This window comes from Mesoplodon mirus (assembly GCF_964341445.2).
Source record: "Mesoplodon mirus genome assembly, chromosome: 18".
Taxonomy (NCBI): domain Eukaryota; kingdom Metazoa; phylum Chordata; class Mammalia; order Artiodactyla; family Ziphiidae; genus Mesoplodon; species Mesoplodon mirus.
In genome coordinates, this window is record NC_138994.1 from 55031752 (window position 1) to 55053208 (window position 21457).

A 21457-nucleotide genomic window follows, 5' to 3' on the forward strand; every position below is an offset into this window, starting at 1 on the left:
AGAAATGCTTCCAAATGTGGAAAGAAATCTTAGTTTTAAAATTCCTTAGGAAGGAGCCCAAAAATTCCTCTCTGTAGTCTTTTACCAACTCTAAGAATGCTTGAAATAGATTCTTCCTTATGTCTCACAAATTAAATTCCTCATTTGTGGCTCACCCATTTCAGTTATGCTGTCTTGCATTTTAATCTAGCTGTGTTTCTGGGCCTCTTTTTCTGACTCTTGGCTATTACTTATGTTTTTCTCTGATTCAAAAGACGGCTTACTTGTATATTTGTAGAAAATTCTCAGTTTTCTTCTAGTTGAAGTCCCAGTGCAGTTTGGAGTGTCAAGATCTGTCCCATGCCCAGCTGTATTCCTATTGTCTCTTTTATTGGGTTCATCACCTGGTCGTAGCACCAAATGAATCCCAGCCTTCTTTCCCTTTCTCCTTTCCTTTTCCTTCCCTTCCTTAGTACTGCCCATGTTTGTTAGACCCCCATGATTTTATCCTGAAACTAATCTTATTTTTAACTTAGGTAAGTCAGATTCTAACTTCTGATGTGCAAAAGATAAATTTCCCTCTCCTGCACATAGAAGGCTTTTAATTTTTTAAATATTTTAACATGCCTTTAAGCTTGAGATTTTTATTACATTTTTAATGCTTTCCTTAAATACAAAAAACAACGCCATTAAACTTTACTTATTAAAATGCAAAGCCTAGTGTCTTCTAGCTTTTTGAAGAGCTTTTGTCCATTATATAATCTGTAAAGTAGCCAAGAGTTCCTCAGAAGCAGGACATCATTTAGATTTAAAACAATCATGGCTTGTGTGCAAAATAATGATGTGACATAACCATTCATGGGGAGGCAACCACAGTTTTACTCTACGTGGTGACAGAACTGTTGGATACCTCCAATATTACATTAGCCATAAAGACTTTACCAAGGTACCCTAGAACAAAAAAAGGTTAAGTCATTTTGATTCTACCAAGTAGATTAAGTTGGTATGACTAGAAAGCCAAATGACACAGTTATGAGCATAGACCTTTTATTTTTTCCCAGATGTTTGACAGTGTAAACATACATAAAATACATATTAAAGTTGAGATGCTTTATATTTTGTGCAGTAAATTGAAGCCTTAAAAAGAAAACATTTCATTTAAAAAAAAAGAAACTCATTAGTTTTACTTCATTAAGACAGTAAAATAGCAGCAAGTACCAAGACATTGTGCACTTCTTTATTTAAGACGAGTTGCTTCATTTACATCAGAGTCAGAAATGTAAGACTGGCTTTCTTGAATACTTAATATAGCTTGAGTCACTGGTTAGATAGGGGCATATTTTCCCAACTATACATCAGGGAGGAGTTCTTTCATTAATTTCAGAAAATGCAGACCCTTAGCCAGCCAGCATGACCACAGCATTGAGCATTAAGAGAAACGAAGCATTTACTTTCCAAGCACTTGCCACAGAAGAAGGTAAGCGAGTCTTTACATTTGTGGTTGTCTCTTCCCTCCGTAAGTTAAGGGTTGTGCTTTGTTGAGGCATTTCAGAGAAATTATTTGGCATGCCACTAGTAATACTTAGGGTCATGGGTGTTGGGGATGATTTTGTTGAGCTAGTGAGGCTTGTGTTTGTAACCATTCCATCTTGGAGGTGAATAGTTAGAGTTGCAGCTGCTGCTTCATGTGAATTGATCGTTTCTGTGGATGTATCTTCTGGATAGGGCACAAAAGCCTTGTCAGTGCTAGTAAAGGTGGTGTCTTTGCTTAGAGTGGCACCAAACGTTGTTTCCTTTGTTCGATATTGTTTGGGTATTTTGGTCACTTTGGATTGAGTTACCATACTCAGAGAGTTAATGGTGTCCACTGTCTGCATCCCACTTACAGTGAACAAGCTTGAGGTAAATCCGGAAGGTGTGGGGTATATGTTATGTTCCTTCAAAGGTGATATTTGGCTAGAACAGGGAGTCCCTATAACATGGGCTTTTGTTTCCATCATCCACTTAAGTAAGTAAGTAATGTTTTGTTTATGGTCACATGACCACCTGTTATTGTAAAGGGTTATCTCTTGCAACTGAAAGAGTTGGTCAAAAGCTTGATCTGGAATGAATGTGAACTTATTGTTGTGCAGGTAAAGATGTGTGAGATTTGTCAGGTTTATTAATGTTCCTGGAAGGATTTGTGTCAAGGAATTGTTAGACAGGTCCACGATATGTAGTTTGGAGGGCATGTTGGTTGGAACTGTCCAGAGTTTGTTACTACTGAGGTTGAGAACCTCAAGACTTCTTAGTGTATTTTTAATGAGGACAACCTTTTCCAGCATATTCTTAGAAACATCCAGATATTTAAGGTTCCACTGATAAGCAGTATCAGATTTTTCAAGCAGTTTAATGTTGTTGTTAGCAGCAGACATGTTCCAGAGGGACCGAGGTAACTGAGCAGGCAAGCTTTCAAGCCTGTTGTTTGAAATGTCCAGGGTCCTCAGATTGGTGTACTGGGTTAACTGGTTATGCAGATCAGTAAAGTGGTTATAAGACAGATTTAAATGGATAATATTCTCTTGCAGTCCAGATGGTAATGTAGTCAAGTTTCTGCCTGAACAGTCCACATGCCTGTGCCTCTCGGTGCATATACATTGGAGAGGGCAAATGCATAAGATACCAGGTGTGAGAAACAGAAGGATGAACAGGCTGGGAGACATTTTCAATATCTGATATTCCATCAAAGCCTGGAAACAAACAGATACACCCTTCTTTTAATATGCAAATACAATTAGGCATCTGCATGGGTCAGTTAGCATTAGGCAAAATTTTCAATAAACCTCGTTGTTGTTGAGTTCTTTTATAACTGTTCCAGTGATTAAACTAACAAAGCTCCCCTTCATTTATAGTCCAAATGCTTAATCCTTCAACTGGGGCTATGTGATAGAGAGAGACTCTCTCCCCCTACTGTCTTCTGCATTTTCTCATTTGTTTTCTCCCTTCTTTTACCATAGTCTTTCTTATTTATCTTCCCAGAATGTTGATATTATAAAATGGCATTCTCGGCAAATAAAGAGTCGGAATCTTAAGCTATTACTATTTTTGATAATATTCTTCCTTACTCAGATGGGAAAAAATGGCTGTCGTGTCTGTTTTGGTTGTTTTTTTTTTTTTGGTATTTTGTTTTTTTCAGATCTCTGCAGTAATAAAATAGTCAATGTGTATGTAGGATGAGATTTTATTTAGATATTAAAACAATACTTTGAAATGCATCTTTGTCTTTTCAGGATAAATATATCCTTGCAAAACATTTTAAGGCACTTGAAAAATCTGACCAACACCATACCTTTAAATCTCACATTTTATAAAGTGCTTTCTTTTCTGTATATTTCAGTGCCGATTCTAAAGGAAAACAACGTGTATATTTACAAAGTGAATGAATATTAGAAAGAAATCCCTCAACTGACACTGCAGCAAATTTCTGGTGCATGCACTTGTTATTGAATATATATTCAATCCTAACATTGACTTTCTCTTAAGAAAAGGAAAAAGAAAAAAATTCCAAAGTCGATTTTTTACTGATTTAAATAACAGCTTACCATAGTGTTGTCTTCTACATCAGCATCTCATTTTCTCCGGGAAACTTAAGCTTAAAGGTCGCCTTGTTCTGGAAAGTAGGAACCGCTTCTGGCTGTGGGCTGTGCTTGCCTGCTCAGCTGCATTGTGTTGCTGTGAGCTGAAGCTCTGCAACCACCTGATCAGTACCACATAGGAGGACTGCAGAGCTGTCATTGGTGCCGACTCAAATTTATTGCAAGAGGTGCACCCGCAACTGAATGGACCAAAAGAAATTTTTTTTAAATTCAGTGTTGAGTGTACCCATATATCTCAGATTTGCTGTAGGATGGAAAACCTCGTGCACATTAGACCTGGCCTTTACTCATTTCTGTGTATTTGAGCTTAGGCTCCACATTTTAACATTCACCTCGTGAAGAATCTGTGGTTCTTTTTAATGCGCCTACTCTTCATTCATTTTATACATTGAAAAATGTTGAAAATGAATTTGACCTTCCTTGTGGATGGTTTTCTAAGATATTAGTTTAACTATTTTTAACTCTGCCTTTTTATTTTTTCTAAAATGGTACAATTGTCTTATCCCTTTTTAAAATAACATATTACAATCTGATGTTTTTATGTACCCCACCCCGCCAAATATGGTGATGATTATATACAATCAGGTTTTCAAATTTATCAACCACCTAACTGTTCATCTTTTGGAGAAGTACAAAAGTATTTCAATATGATTATTTTGTTTTTATCTTTCTGATACAAAGGATTGTTTGACCCAGGCTGTGCACAAATGAGGCTACATTTTTTAATGAGCATCTAATTCTTTTAATTATCAGTTCATGTAGTAAAGTAAATGTATTTTATTTGATGTCTTTTGGGTTAAGGATTTTTTTCTTCATGAAATTACTTTGGTCAGTGGATATGAATATTGTTGTCTCCAGAGACATCTTTGGTACTATATGAATGACCATTTATTTGATTTTATGTTTTAAAAATAATAGCATAGGGGCTTCCCTGGTGGCTCAGTGGTTGAGAGTCCGCCTACCAATGCAGGGGACATGGGTTCGTGCCCCGGTCCGGGAAGATCCCACATGCCGCGGAGCGGCTGGGCCCGTGAGCCACGGCCGCTGAGCCTGCGTGTCTGGAGCCTGTGCTCCGCAACGGGAGAGGCCCCAACAGTGAGAGGCCCGCGTACCGCAAAAAAAATAATAATAATAATAACATAAATTTTAGTTGATTTCTTCAGAATGTTTCACATTTTATCTTACTGAGAAAACAATTTACATTGTTTTTAAATTACATGAACTAAGGTAAAAGGGAAAACTTTCATTAGGGGCTTTAGAAAATAAGACCAGATTTATGACAGCTTCTGCTCCACTCTTTAGTGGATTGATTGTGTAAATAATCTGTTAAAACTTGAATCTAATTTCTAGAATAGCCAGTTTACCTTAGAAAAGAAAACAAAGTCATGACATTTTCTTTACCAAATTGTTACCATTTAAAAACCAGCAATTATTAGCATGTTACATGTAAGGAAAATCTCTTTATGCCTATTTACTTAATTCTTTGTTTTTCTCTAAATTACATTTGCCATTGTTTTACCCCAAATTTTACTCTAAATAGAATTTACTGTATTAAAAATTGAAGTTTATTTTCTTAGAAAAGAAACTATACTCTAGGAGTCATCTTTTGTATGAGATGAATGTTTCTCGAAAAGTACCTACATTTAAAAAATCTGAAGTGTTAGAAATTTACTATCGATTAGGTACTTTATTCCCACTTTACTTTGAGGGTTCAGCCTTGGACTCTTAATAAGATTCTTTCTATGGATTTCAGAAACCAGTAGTCAATCTTGTGCTTAAAAATAATGTGTTAAAAATACAATATTCAGCAATATTGTTGTGGAAATAAGGAATGATTGTTTTGACATTTAGGTTTCTTCTATTTCAGCTTCTGTGTATGTTAAACTTCAAGGGATGTGACTGAGGGTCAGTTTACCAAACACTTAAATCTCTCCTTTTAATTTTAGGAAGTCTCATTACATCCATGTGGAAGTAGAGTTCTCCAGTTCCATTATACTTATTGGTGTTTTTGTTTGAAAGAAAGAACATGTTATTTCTCTATGGATCATATGAATTTGGGTTTAGGCTGTATCGAGATCAGATTTTGCAGCATATAATAGAAAATTCCAATATAATAGTAGTGGCAACGTTTCTTATATCAAGTTTGGGGACATACCAAATTGCTTCTGTTATTCAAAGACTATTGTAAAATTCTCAAAAAGAAAAAGAGGGTGGAAGTATTGCGTACAGCCATCCCGCCCTGAATGTGCCAGATACTCGTCTAATCTCAGAAGCTAAGCGGGGTCAGGCCTGGTTAGTACTTGGATGGGAGAAAAGGGGGGGAGTATATTTTAGTGTACTTGAATCGTAATCGTAATCGTACTTGAATCGTCCTTACGATTTTAGAAGTTCTCATGAAATAAAATAATAGTATATTACATTACTCCAAAAAAAGAATAATTTTTTGTAGGCTTAAGTGTTTGTTACGACTTATTTTAGATGTTATTCAGACATATTACATTTTAGATAAGTCAAATATTCTAGACTAAGCAGTAAACTAACTTGCATATTCTTTTGTGAAGCACACCGTTCTAGGATGCATTATCCCAACATTGTGAAAGGTATAACAAATTACCTGCCAGGGCACAACTATCCCATGTTAAATCAACAGTTTGGAAACCCAATCAGTTTATCTTTGTTACTTAAGTTGATAACATTTGTTGTGCTTATTTGAGAGTAAAAGTATTATATTCTCTATTTTTGGTAATCTAGTTGGCTATTCAGGCTGAATTTACTGCTGAAAACAGCTAAGAGTAGTGAATAAAGTATTTTAAAAGCATGGAAGAACTGACAAGATAGAAATTATCAGGTCGAAATTCAAGTGAATCAATCCTTTCTCCTACCTCACCACCCTTTTTCCCCCGTGTCACGGGCTTGTTGCCAAAACTCAGTCAGTTGTTCCCTAGAATGTCCCTCATCTGGATTTATCTGTTTTCTTCCTTGTGAAGATTTAATTTGTTCCTCTATCCCCCATATTTCCTATAAATGGTTTCTAACAGCATTAACATAATTGCTTATTTGTGTCATCCTACAATAGTTTCAAAATAATACCAGTATTGCTACAGATACTTAGATTACAGACTACTGAGTAAAGTTTAAGACTCTTTGCAGCCTTATTTGCTCTTAGAATACATTTCATTAAGGATGTATAATCAATTCTGTGTCCTAATGCACCTTGAAATAATTTTCTCTATATCTTTTATATCACCAACTTTACATAAATTTAGCTTCATTTATTTCAGTTACTTATCAGTTTTTAGGGACTGCTTTAGTCAAAACTGTATAACAAGGTATATTCAGGGAAATCTTGCTTCTCAATCCCCTCCGCCCTATCCCCTTCCTCCTCTTATTGGTGACTATTTTTATTAGCTTTTGGTTGTATCTTAACAGTATTTCTTTTTGAAAAAGAGCAAAAATCTGTATGTATGTATCATATGTTCTTATCCCCGCCCCTCCTCATATAAAAGGTTGCATACTAAGTAGACTGCTACACATCTTCTTCTTTTTTACTTAATAATATATCTTGAGGATCACTCCATGTCAGCATATAGGGATCTTTCACATTTATTTCATGATGCATAGTACTCCATTTGGGAGTGTACCATGGTTTATTAACCAGTGCCCTGTTGATGGGCATCTGGATTGTTTCCAGACTTTTGCTGTTACAGATAATGCCACAGTGAATACCCTTGCACCTAAGTAATTTTATATTTTGTCCAATGAGTCTTTGAAAAAAATTTCTGTAAGTAGGTTTGCTGAGTAAAACGGTAAGTGCATTTGGAATTTTTCTGGATATTACCAAATATTGACTATACCATTTCGCAGTTCCACCAGCAGTATATCAGGGTGTCTAGTTCTGTAGAGCCTCACCATAGACTTTGTTGCTGAACTTTTGGATTTATTTCCATCTGATGGGTAATAGTATCTCAGTTTAATTTTAAATACATCTTTCTTATTATAAGAAAAGTTGTATACTTTATATATGGTTTTTTTTTTTAATTTTTTGCCTTATAACAAATTTAATCAGTTATACATATACATATGTTTCCATATCCCCTCCCTTTTGCGTCTCCCTCCCATATATATGTTTTTAAAGATCATTTAAATTTTTCTTCTGTGACTGTCTTTTATATGTTTTGCATGTTTTTTCTAGTGTGTTGTGGGTATCCCCCCCCGAATCTGTATTTAGGTTTTTTAAACTTTAGGGATATGAGCCCTTTGTCTTAACTTAAGTTGCACATTTTTTCCCCAGTTTGTCCTTTGTCTTTTGTCAAAGGTATGTTTTTTTCTTTTCTAATGGTGTTTGTTTTACATTTAAAAGTTTTATGTAATTGGACTTCCTTTTTTTTTTTTAGTTCTTCTGGATTTTGAGTCTTAACTAGGAAGGTTTGTCTCACTTTCAGATTATAAAGGAATTCACTCATATTTCTTCTATTTTTTTATATAATTTTATATAATTTCATGTTTTATATTTATATCTCTGATTTATTCGGTGTTTATTCTAATGTAGTATGAAGTATGGATCCAGTTTCATCTTCTTCCAATTACCTATCCAGTTGTCCCAATACTGATTTGAGATTTGAGTCTGTTTCTGGACTTTCCATTCTGTACCATTGATCTATCTAATCATGTACTAATATCGCAGTGTTTTACTTATAGGTGCCCATATATTTTGCTACTTTACTTTTTGTTCAGAACTAGGTAATAACAACAATTAGAGTCACTCTCATCTAATTCATTGTGTTGCCCACCACCAACACCAAATGGAATACATGTGTGATAAATGTATGTTGCAATGTGTGAGGTAGGTGCTCTTTGGTCCTATGTTAGTGAAAAGAATGCTGAACCAGGAGTCAGGGAACAAACTCAGCTTTCACTACCACTTCTAAGCAAGTCACTTACTCTCTCTGGGCCTGTTTTCTCAGCATTTAACAAATAAAAGGAGCTGGACTAGATGGTCTTGAGGGTTGTTCTGAATCTGGTTAATGGGATCTGGTAAGAGCACCACTGGTGTGTAGTATGTAGTTCAGTCTACCTTTTATTCCCCTGTGCCTTGTCCTTTTGCCATAGTCAGGAAATAAACTTTCTCTTCTGAATCCTGCTTCTTTAGTCTTTTCTGTAGGTTTTTCTTTGTTCCAGCATTTTCTTTTCTCCTGTGTTTCTTTAGCTTGCATTTCTTTCTGCTGATTAGGCAAGGATTGCCACTGTTTGGCTGCTCAGCTTCCACTGACCTCAGTGGGGAAAAATTGCATTCAGTAAATAGGAATTACTTTCCCCCTGGCAGAGAATTTCTTAAAAAACAAAAAGCAGCTGCTGACAGGAGACTGTTCTTCTGTTGTACAAAGAACAGAAGGAGAAAAGCTGCCTCTGTAGTGTTTGAAGAAATCAGATACAACCATGACCAGGTCATCAGCTCTTTGATTTGTCTATGAGGGTTGGTATTTCCCAGTACTTCTCCTTCAAGAGGTCAGGAAAGAAAGTGATGAAAAAGAAGAGCAAAAGTATGGAAAGAGCCCGTTAGGTAACAATCCTATATGTAAAACAAGAAAGGTTATGGTGATTTAAGGCATGTCAAAGTCTTGACCAAATATAAAAACTTTATACCTTATTTACCCTAACTAGAATACTTAAAATTCAAACGAATAAGAGGAAATTCTTAACCTCCTAATTGTTGCTAAATAAATTTACCTCAAAAATGGTAAGTTTGAAAAATACTTGAAAGAACTTTTTAATGTGGAAGACAGAGGAAAACCAATGCAATATGACAATAAACATCATGCTTATTCAAGAAAAATAAGAAGTGCAAAGGAAGTGTGTCTGCAGATAAAAAGTTTTTTAAGAGTCAGTAAGGGACTCCTTAAAAGATTTAAAGAGAAACACTGTATATAAAATTTCAATGTCCAAAAGTCTGCTAGTTTTTATTAAGATGGAGCTTTATTGGTTTCTTGAACACCAGTGCTGCCAGTAAATACTATATTTTATTCTGAAAAATCCCAGAGCTATGAGAGGTTCTCCAAGGGTAGGTTACCACTATGGTCTCCGTCTTTCATTCTAAGTGACTGTCCCCTGAGTTCGGGTGGGGTAAGGCGGGAGAATGTGCACTTTTGGGCAGAGGAGCACTTCTGCAGGCATGCGCTGGCATCTCCACAAGGATCAGCCAGTGGACTCTCTCCGTCTTAACTTTGACAAAGATTGGGCCCGCCCCTACTCTGATAACTCAGATTTATCACTTGTCAGGTAATGAATAAAAGATGAAATTCTGTGTAAGAAAGGTAGTTAAGAGTTTCTTAAAGTTGAGAACCATCTGTATTTTGATACAGTCCTTTTTTTCTGAAAAAAGTCATCCGAATTTAGAATGAAGCCATAGTGGTTTGGTGGGTTTTTTTTTTTTTTTTCTTTTATAAGATTTCATTTTTGGGGGGTGCTTGAGGCATATAAAGAAACTTTGGGAATTCCCTGGCAGTCCAGTGGTTAGGACTCCACACTTTCACTGCCAAGGGCCCGGGTTCAATCCCTGGTCACGGAACTAAGATCCCACAAGCTGTGCAGCACAGCCAAAAAAAAAGAAGAAGAAGCTTTTTAAAGTGGCTAGTTCTAAAATTTGTGTTCCCCCAACAAGATAGGAAAATGTCTACATTTTATGGTGTGTGCTCGTATTTTTTTCAGAGTAAATGTCCCCAACCCAGCCCCCCAATTTGATGCTTTAATATGTTTGTCTGACAGTTTCCAATGAGAGCTAAAAGGAAATTTATTCTCAAATAGACATGCATTTTAATCTCATCCCCACCAACTTGGAATATTTATTTAATACCCGAGGTATTAATTTAAAACTTAACAGTTTTGTTTAAAACTTGGAGTATATATTTAACTTCTCTCATACACACACTCCCTCAAACTTTGAAATGGAAAAATAAAATTTTATTTATTCAAGGTAACTTTATACACAGCTTTTCAGGAAAAAAATATCTATTGGATAATAATAAGCATATGTAGATTGCTTATTTCCAAAATGGCTAAGTTATTGATACACATACCATCCACATATGTAAAATGTACTGTACATTAAAGTTAGGGCCTATAGCCAGTAAATAGACCACTGTTATATAATTTTTTTTTTAAAGTTCCACTTATGCACATAGGCTTTGAGCAGATTTCAGGTAGTTCCTGAATAAAAATCAAAATTGGCTACCAATTGCCATTTAATGTATTTCATCACATGAAGAAAAACAAAAGATTGGGAGTCCTTTGAGAAGAATAGAAAATCAGCTAAAAAGCAAGTAGTAGTTATAACAGTTCTGCAGGTGGGGGTGGCAGGGACTCATTGAGACTTTGATCAGAGTCAGGAGGACTAGGGAACTGCTGACACTGGATCTCCTGGTTTTTCATAAAATCTCCTGGGGGCAGGGTCAAGTTAAGTGAGTCAGGGGGAGGTGGAAATGACTGTTTGAACTCAGAATCATGATCTTCACAGACTTGATTGAGGCAGTCCAGAGATGGTGGGAGCTTGGTGGAATCATTTGGAAGAGGAGATACAGTTGTCACTGTGGGTCTGTCAGATTGGTTACTCTCCTGTCCTTCCAAATCAAGAGGGGGAGGAGGTGGTGGAGGCAGATCTGCATCATCTGAAGAGGAAACAGCAGTGCCAACTGTTGATCCGTCAGCACTATCTTCTGATGTGCCATTTGCTTGATCTTTTATTTTCTCTGTTTTGGGAGTGTTAGAATCTTCAATGTTTTCGTTTGATTCAAACAACTTAATTTCTAAGTCATCTGCTAAAAGTGTGCTTTTGCTTGGTTTCCAGGCCATAAGTGAAACAATTGATGTACGTTTTGGGAACACTTCATTTTCTCTAATGTTATCCAGACATACGTCAGGGGTTTCACCATCAGCAAATGGAGACCTACCTGCCCAGTTTTGATCATGTGACACTGGTTTTCGCAAGCATTTCCACAATACAATCATGATTATAACTACCACCATAGAAGTCAGAACTAAACCAATTAATATGGTCGCTGTTGAATGAGCATTGGTTTTCTGTGGGCTCTTGTTTCTAGTGGTAGTTTCTAGGTTGAATCCTGGTGTACCCCTAGGTGAACTTCTGACAGTTGGTGTTGGTTGTATGGATAGATTATGAGCAGTTGGTGGTACTGATCTTCTAGAGGAGGTGTGGATAGATGATGGTTGTTGAGTGGGAGTATAGACAGGTGGTGGTGGTTGTCTGGTAGAAGAATGGGCAGATGTTGATCGTTGCCTGGCAGAGGTGGACACAGGTAGTGCTGTTCCTTGGGAGGAGGTGTTGGCCATTGGTATTGGTTTTCTGGTGACATTACAGGCAGGTGGTTGTCCAGTAGAAGTATGTGCTGCTGGTTTCCCAGAAGACACATAGACAGTTGGTGTTGGTTGTCCAGCGGCAACTTCGGCAGTTGTTATTGGTCGTCCAGAAGAAAGGTTGTTGAATTGTGTTGGTTGACCCGAAGGATTCTCTGTTGTGCTTTGAGAATTAGCTGAGACATATGACCTTGATGATCTAAATAAAGTAGACTGTGGTTGCTTCTCTGTTGTAGTTGCTTCTGCCTCTGAGAAAAAAGTATCGTTCAGATGTCCACAAAACAAAATTATGGTGAAATATTTGGGATCCATTTCAGAATGTTTCCTCTTTACCAGTAGTTTTATAATAAAAGAAAGAAAGACAATTAGGTATCATTTACTGTCTGGCATAAAGTACTTGATAAGTATTTATCTTTCCTAATTTAGACTTGATACCCTACAGGCTAATGTGACCGACTCTTAAATATACTCTGATTTATCATATAACATCTGGAAGTCATAGGCAGTGATCTCTCTTCTTTCATAAGATCTGTACTTGGCCCTGCTGCCCCTGTGGGTTTAGTACACTACAGTCCTTCGTTTCACAGTCACACCTCTCCAACGCATAGGCTCCACACGCTGGTACCGTGTGCGTGCTACGTTCTCCTCCGTTTACTGCTAGAAATACATTGATCCTGCTGCCTCGAAGGACACCAGTAACCGTCTATTACCTGATCCAGTGGTCTTTTCTTTCTCCTTTTTTCCTCTCTTGATCACATTTGACACTGTTGATTACTCCTTCACTGCTATTCGAGTAGATCTTCGTAGTCATCTTTCTTTCACGCTCATCTCGCTAGCTCCTGTCTTTCTCTTGCGTCCTAAATATGGTACTTGATAACTTGATCTGTACTCTGTCTTCACTCTTAACTACTTTTCTTAATCCTGAGTCTGTAAGGTTTCAGCTCTTACCTTTATGCTCTAACTCCCAAACCTGTATATCCAGCCTAAATTTCCTTAATTCTTGTTCCATCTGTGTGACTTGTTGGTGGACATTTCCATTATATATCTCACTATCAGCAAATTGAACATATTAAAAACAGAATTCAGGGCCTCCCTGGTGGCGCAGTGGTTGAGAGTCCGCCTGCCGATGCAGGGGATACGGGTTCGTGCCCCGGTCTGGGAGGATCCCATATGCCGCGGAGCGGCTGGGCCCGTGAGCCATGGCCGCTGGGCCTGCGCATCCGGAGCCTGTGCTCCGCAACGGGAGAGGCCACAACAGTGAGAGGCCCGCATACCGCAAAAAAAAAAAAACAGAATTCATCTTCATCTCGATAGTGACTCCTGTCCTAACTTCTCTGTTTTTGTTAATGGTACTACCTCTGTGAGTTTCTCATGCACAGAATCTATTGTATTAAGTAATCTTTGCAGCAGCATCAGTGTCCAGCACAGTGTCTTTATATTAGGACCTCATACTTTTAAAGGATTCAGTTCAACTCATAGTCCTAGGCTCAAAATCCTCAAGTGCTCTTTGAATCTGGTTGAGTAAGTAGTCTTGCTGCTGCTTTCACTTATTAATTGATAAACACCACCATTGTGTCAGGCCCTGTTCTGGTTTAGGAGATACCCCCCAAATTTTTTTTAAGTTTCTATTGGTAGAAACAATAAATAAATAAATAAATATAATAATTTGATACATTTTCTCACAAAGGTATGCAGAAGATGCACAGAGGAACTAAGCTAGCCTGGGAGGGCTTCAGGGAAGGTTTCTCAGAGAAGTAAAACTTGAACTGAATCTTGAAAGGTCTGTAAGAATTAATTAAGCAAATAAAATATTCTAGCCAGGGGAACAACATAAAGGGCCTAAGAAAAGAAGGCACGTCTATAAGTTTGTGGGATGTGGCAGATGCTAAAACTTGAAGAGTTTTAAGTTCCAGTTCTACTTCTACCACCTAACTACCTATCTACCCATGAGAACTAGTCAATCTCTCGTGTTCTCAAATGCCTTATCTCTCAAGTGAGGATAGTTTTCAGCTCTGTGTGTAATATACTTGTTTTGCACATCATTAAACATAATGGTAACTATTTGGTTATTTCTTAACATTAGGGAAAGGAAAATCTCAGGGTTTTAGATCCTGGTCTATATGATTTGAAACTATAGTTTTTCTCTGATTTTTAGGCCAATCTGAGAGAGATTTGATGGTCTGTGCAAGATACAGTAATAGAAGAAGAACTCCCTCAAGTTTTGCAAATAGATTTTTCAGTATATTTGAGTAGTTTTCATTGCTTACTCCTCTGCCACTCGGTACACAGTAGAAGAAAAGACTTGATTTTTTTCCTGTACAGTCTCTTTATTTTCTCTGTAATACTTCAGGCCTAAATTTTAAAATATTTCTCCTTTAAACCCCCTGCACACTGCTGATGAATTAGTCTTCTTACAAGCATGTATGATCAGGTTACTGTTCCCTTGCTTGAGAGTTCCCCATTGCTGTCAAGATAAAAATTCTAAACTGAATTTTCTTCCACCTGGCTCGAGTTTACCAGTCCAGATTCATATCTCATGACTGAAACTTCTCATTCCTTATCTTACATACTTCCTAAACACACACTTTTTTTTTTTTTTTTTTCCTAAACAGACACTTTTCATTATGCTATTTTTCACCCTCTGAGAGTGTGTTCTTTCTTCCAAACCCAGCCTCTTCCCCCTCTGGCTGCCTAACTGAACCTGTCCTCGTCTGTCAGACCTCAACTTAAATTCCCTTCTTAGACCAAATTCTCTGTGACTGACCACAGCCCAAAGAGCTCGGCCGTTCCCTGAATCCCCGAAGTTCTTGTTGTCTTTATAGTTCCTTAGATAATTCTTCATGTATGTACCTCACTCACACTTCTTTTCTCTTAAATAATTGTGTTTTTTTAATTACTTTTCACATTTTCTTTTTATCATCCCCACCCCCTCAAACAAGATTTTAAAGAACCTTGAAGAAGGCAGAAAGAAACAAAGAAAATTCCTTACCTAGAACATCCTATGTGTTGCACCGTCTCAGGTGTTTTACATACTTCATTTCATTTAACCTTTAAATAACTCTGAGAAAGACGGAGTAATCCTTGATTTATAGATAAAGAGACAAATTCAAATGCTTTAAGCAATTTGCCGAATGTTATATCATTATTAGTGGCAGACTGGGAATTTATACCCAGGACCATCTGATTCCAAAGCATATGCTCTATTCTACTACCCCCAAGCTGCCTCATGTTTTTATATTTTGATTCCTTTACATCAGAGTGCTGTATATGTTAGCACCTCAGTAAACGCTTAACCTATATTGGGCTTCTTGGTTCTTTTCCATGTCAATTTTTCACTGTTTATTGATACTTCTACCAGAATGTAAGCAGAGAAGGTAAAATCTGAGTTTTTTTTTTTTTTTTTTTTCTTTTTGCGGTATGCGGGCCTCTCACTGCTGTGGCCTCTCCCGTTGCGGAGCACAGGCTCCGGACGCGCAGGCTCAGCGGCCATGGCTCACGGGCCCAGCCGCTCCGCGGCATATGGGATCCTCCCAGACCGGGGCACGAACCCGTGTCCCCTGCATCGGCAGGCGGACTCTCAACCACTGCGCCACCAGGGAGGCCCTAAAATCTGAGTTATTAAATTATGCTTTATATCAACTTTGCAAAAGGTTTAATAAGGAAAAAATTTGAAACTTTTGGCATAAATATGGGAATTTAAATCATCTCTAGTTGGTTATCATCCATGCAATTCCTACCTCCTATTCTACAGATTACCCCTTCCCCAAAAAAAGGCCTCATTGGAAAGTGTTATTCTTTAGAGTTTCACTTTAGTTTTCAAAAAATGCCATCCAAAGCAACAGAAAACATAGGCCATGAATTGTCTTCGCCGAAAAATGTTTCTTCTTTTGTGACCTTTCTTAAATTTTTTTTAAAAACCCACACAGTTCCTTTTTTCAGTTAGCTGAAAAAGGCATTAGAGAAGGAAAGAACCCAAATAGGAACATAATTATAAGCCCAGTTTAGTCTGTAAGATTAATTTTGATAGGTTCATAGCCTCTTTTGTCAATAGGAACGTCGTAGACCTTCAGTGTATGAGATTTGCCACTTGTCATTTAAGGGTTACAGCAATATTAAAACCAAATTCTATTTTTTACCTATCCTACTCCTTTCTCCAACTCCTCAGTTAGCTATCTAACCTCCTAGGGTCTGCTACGTCAGAATACTAGAATGTCTTAGAATTCTACTACAGCAATTCAGAATAGTCCAGAAAAAAGGAACAGGATTTTAAAAAAGAATAAATAGGGGGTATAATAGTGAAGAAACAGGCTTTTTTTTTCTAGTTCAGAGGCAGTGAGGCCAGTGTTATTACCAGTGCAGAAAGTTATTTAACATATGTATTTTAAATATATATATATATAAGCCCTGTGTACCTGAAATACCAACATTGCTTCTGCAGGGAAAGAAGGTAGAAAGAAAGAACTATATGGGGCAGGGGAGTAAAAAGGAGGAGAAAATGTTGGATAAGATGAAATGAAAAAGGAATACAAAGAAATACAAAATAACACAAAGGAGAAAAATAAAGCAAAACTTAGAGTAAGCAGCAAATACGTGGAAAAGGGGAAGGTTAATGGATTAGAGAAGGTATTGAAGAAAAGTTAATTAAAAAGCTGAAGAATAAATAGTGATTATGTATTTAGCAAGAAGTTAGGGTAGAAGGTTAAAGTGAACAAAATTAGACGTTGGGGAAGAAGATTGAAGTAGAAGAAAGAAGGAACCACAAAATGCTGCTCTCCATCTTTGCAGATACAAGGAACCAGCAAAGAGGAACGATCTTCCCAAAATGGAGGACAGGACTTAAATCACCCACCTTCTCAAACTTACTTACCTTTCATTTCAGGCTCTCCTATCTGTTCTAAGTATCCTTAAGCTTCCCCACCTCCCTTTTTTTCCTGGCACTACCCAGAAGCATACTTGTTAATTACTCTAAATAACCTATGCACAATCTATATAGCATTTTTCTAGTCTGCTGCTCAGGGAAACCCTGAATTTGTCTACCTTTACACGGCAGTATTTTGCTCATTATTTTAGTTTTGGACTTTGAGGTTTAAGTCTGTGATTTTGGTCCTTTGTTTTTCCTGAATACAGAACATTTTTTAAAAAGAAGAAAAAAATCAGCTGTTTTAACTAAGCATTTTAAAGGCAGTTATAGTGAAGTAGGAGTCCCCATATATTAGACATGTTCTCATAAATATAATGCATAAGTACATAAAGGATTTAGCATTTAAAATTGATGCTAAGTTGGATATGAAAAGAGAGGTGTGCATTGTCTTTTAAGGGGAATCAAGGAGATTTGGATAGCATATCCTAGACAAGGCAAGTGTAGGTAGCAGTATCAAAAATATCATTTGAATTTCAGTTACTTTGATATAATGTTATAATATAATAGATTAAAATTTAGTGTATCTAAATTTTATTGTATCTCCAACTAGTAATGTTATGAAACCAGAAAAGGAAGAACACAGCAGTTCCATATCTTGAGGAAAGGCAGAAAGGGAAATTAACTTTGAACTATGATAGGAGTTATTTGATGACTATTTTTTATCAGTAGTAATAGCTACCATTTACTGGGTACATGCCAAATGTTCAGCAGTATCCTGTTTTAATGAGCAAAGTGATGTTATCATCGTCTTACAGGTAAAGCTGAGACACAGAGAAGTTGGGTAACTTGCCAGAGTGTCACAGCTCTAAACAGTGGCACTGATACAGAAACCAGTCAGTCCTGTACTAGAGCTCTTTCCTTCTGTTACATTCGTAGTAAAATTATGAAATAGGAATGCTTTATGAGGGGAGGAGATGTGAGCTCTCTGGGAACAGATATGTAAGTAACTTTTGGAGTTAGTCTTGTATAAAAGGGTGGACAAGAACTACCAGGAAACCATTTTAGTCCTGTGACTATGAAAACAGCTATGGGAATTTTTTTTTTTTTTTTTTTTTGCATTACGCGGGCCTCTCACTGTTGTGGCCTCTCCCGTTGCGGAGCACAGGCTCCGGACGCGCAGGCCCAGCGGCCATGGCTCACGGGCCCAGCCGCTCCGCGGCATGTGGGATCCTCCCAGACAGGGGCACGAACCCGCGTCCCCTGCATCGGCAGGCGGACTCTCAACCACTGCGCCACCAGGGAAGCCCCAGCTATGGGAATTTTGAATGGTTAGCCTATAAGCTGTTATATTTGAGGTGACTTTTAAAGATTGGACATTGACAGGCATCAAATTTATATTTAACAAATTCAGACTTATTCAGAATTCATAATTTCCTTCTGAGTAGAATTATATAGGCATTAGTTGAAAAACACAAGCACTATTAAACTCTACATTTGAGACTGACCCTTTAAAAATATATAGACAGGACTTCCCTGGTGCAGTGGTTAAGAATCCACCTGCCAGTGCGGGGGACACGGGTTTGAGCCCTGATCCGGGAAGATCCCACATGCTGCAGAGCAGCTAAGCCTGTGCACCACAACTACTGAGCCTGCACTCTAGAGCCTGTGAGCCACAAATACTGAGCCCACGTGCCACAAATACTGAGCCCGCATGTCACAACTACTGAAGCCCACATGCCTAGAGCCTGTGCTCCACAACAAGAGGAGCCACGGCAATGAGAAGTCCGAGCACTGCAACAAAGAGTAGTCCCTGCTCACCGCAACTAGAGAAAGCCTGCGCACAGCAACAAAGAACCAGCGCAGCCAAAAATAAATAAATAAATTAATTAAATATTTTAAAAATATATGTATATATATAGACAAGTCGTGCCAAAAAAAGGAGATACAAATCTTTATTTTTTTAGCTTCTGTAATAGTTACTTAGAAGAAATCCAAAGTGGATTTATATGAGGGAAAGTCATAAGTATTTAATGAAATGTTGAAATAGGATATCACCGCCCACTGTGAATTTATCATTCTGTTATATTACAAGTCTGTGTAAACTCTTTGCAGTTTTTATTTTGGAGGATATTCACTTTGTAATTGTCCAGCTTACTTACAGAATAAGCATCTTTTCTCCATATTAACAACTTTATTCTGTGGGTATTTTTTTCTATATCTATTTTACACTGTTTACTAAAGACTCAATACATGACATAAATATGTAGATGATATGAGTATATATACATATTTTATCATAGCAGTTTTTTCTTAGCTGTAAAAATGAAGGATAATATTTTCATGTCATCATTATTACTTAAATTAAAAATTCTATTTGTGTGAAAAATAAAGCATATATGATAATGATAATTGAATATCTCATCTAATCACCTTTGGCTTTTTTTTTTTTAATTAGGTGAAGGTGACCATTCTTACCATGGAAACTAAAGGGGATTAAAAAGTAAAAATAAATCTATGGATTATGCTTATATATAGGAAAATTTTATAGACAGCAAATCAGAACTTTTAGCAATCGGTATTTTGGGGTTGTAAATTCAGTCATATCCCATGAATTCTAGTTTTATTTCCAACCCTTAGCATTTTCTGTCATGGCTATAGATTTATTTCTTTTAATTACAGAGCTAAGGTCAACAAACAGTGAATCAATAAACTTTAAAGGGTTAATATTATAGAAACCTAGGTGAAAATTTTTTTCCAAGGCAGGCTCAACACTGAATTTTTAAAATTCCATGCAACAAAACCACAATACCTGTTATAGACATCTTTAGACTCTCAGACTTTAAGTTTAAAACAATAATGAAATTTTAGTTTTAAAAATAAATTCTGTATAAAGCAAAGATCAAACCAGATTGCCTGTGTGAAAATTGTCTTACCTCAGCTGTTAACTTCTTTTGCAGAATGCTGAATTCTTGTTCTAACTGGACATTTTGATCATTTGGCTAAGAAAGCAAAAGAGGTGGTTCAGTTCAGATTAAAAATGGTCCTTTAGCAAACTGAAATGGTTTCTGTAGAAAAAGAGGAAGTTTATCAATAGTTGGTTCCGGAAGTGCAGTAAGCCACAAAATGACTGAGAAATGTACTGCTTTAACAGAATTTATTTTAAAACAATTTGGAGCTACATGATTTGAGTGCTTTTAATTAACATTTATAGGTAAACATTTGAGACTCTCTAGTAATGTGATTATATAGTTTAGTTATTTAAAATAGAACCTTGAAGAGAAAATTATATGTTGTAAGGAAAAACTGCCAGTCAGGTTATTACCCATAGTGAGATTTCTTTTCATAACAAGTGAATGATGTGTCCTGTTTTCTTGTATGACCTTAGGCAAGTCGCTGCACTTCTGAGTCACCATTTCCTCCTCCGGAGGAATATTTCTATTATTGAGTTTTGTGAGGATTAGGTAAGATTACATAACATGTGTAAATGCCTTACACACAGTAGATAGCCAGTAAATGTTAATGTTATTTCCTCATACATAATTTAGGCTAAGCCCAGGTAAATACTTTCCTAAATAATTTTTGAGTTCAAGTCCACAGCTCTTTGGTTACCCACAAAGTAAGTGTCGGTGCAAAGTAAAATAGGTTAGGAATCATTTTTTAAATAAGTTAACTAATAATAAGCAAAGTATGTTGAGAAGCGTATGAGTCAGTCTGAATACAGATTTCTTTGGGCGTGTCACCTTCTAGCCTCTTTCCTCATCTGAAAAATGGAGATCATAATTCTTAACTTATAAATGTATTCTGGGATTTGGTAAATGTAAAGTGCCTGGCATAGCACCTGTTATAGTAGATACAGTACGCGTTAAACCGTGCCCCGCTTTGCCCTGGTCGCTGCAGAGGAACACGGATTGTTACGACCTAGGTCTTAACTTCAGGGCACTTCAAACTTGGTGCAAAAAGAATAGTTTCGGGCTTCCCTGGTGGCGCAGTGGTTGAGAGTCCGCCTGCCGATGCAGGGGACACGGGTTCGTGCCCCGCTCCGGGAAGATCCCACATGCCACGGAGCGGCTGGGCCCGTGAGCCGTGGCCGCTGAGCCTGTGTGTCCGGAGCCTGTGCTCCACAATCGGAGAGGCCACAGCAGTGAGAGGCCCACATACCGCAAAGCAAAACAAACAAAAAAAGAATAGTTATTTTTTTAATATGCTATAAACTTATTTTATGTAATATAATTTGCTATATATATAGTATACAATATGCTATAAACTTTTTAAATATGGTATAAACTTCTATTTCACTATTTTAATTTTTTTATTTATTTATTTTTTTTTCACTATTTTTAAATCCCTGAATTAATAAGCATGTGGACCATAGCACCCCAAGGGTAGAAAACAAAAGTGTCTTAGTTCAAAAATAACTTTTAAAATTTGAATTCAAAACATATCTTAGGGGCTTCCCTGGTGGTGCAGTGGTTGAGAGTTCGCCTGCCGATGCAGCGGACACAGGTTCGTGCCCCAGTCCGGGAGGATCCCACGTGCCGCGGAGCAGCTGGGCCCGTGAGCCGTGGCCACTGGGCCTTCGCGTCCGGAGCCTGTGCTCCGCAACGGGAGGGGCCAC

The 21457-nt window shown here is 37.3% G+C and overlaps 3 protein-coding genes across 8 annotated transcripts in view; 1 reads left to right on the forward strand and 2 right to left on the reverse strand.

The window, feature by feature from the left end:
• Positions 1–21457, forward strand: part of NF1 (neurofibromin 1) — a 259294-nt gene that overhangs the window by 179515 nt on the left and 58322 nt on the right. The gene's annotated exons all lie outside the window — the stretch shown is intronic.
• OMG (oligodendrocyte myelin glycoprotein) lies at positions 28–19827 on the reverse strand. Its single transcript, XM_082603796.1, has 4 exons — positions 19776–19827; positions 8689–8884; positions 3561–3793; positions 28–2708 (listed from the first exon to the last, which is right to left on the reverse strand). Exons 3-4 carry the CDS (start codon positions 3561–3563, stop codon positions 1377–1379), a joined length of 1335 nt encoding a protein of 444 aa, XP_082459922.1. The 5' UTR covers positions 3564–3793; positions 8689–8884; positions 19776–19827; the 3' UTR covers positions 28–1376.
• On the reverse strand, positions 10441–19872 carry EVI2B (ecotropic viral integration site 2B). The gene is made up of 2 exons (XM_082603795.1): positions 19776–19872; positions 10441–12308 (listed from the first exon to the last, which is right to left on the reverse strand). The coding sequence occupies exon 2, from the start codon at positions 12291–12293 to the stop codon at positions 10938–10940; it is 1356 nt and encodes a 451-aa protein (XP_082459921.1). The 5' UTR covers positions 12294–12308; positions 19776–19872; the 3' UTR covers positions 10441–10937.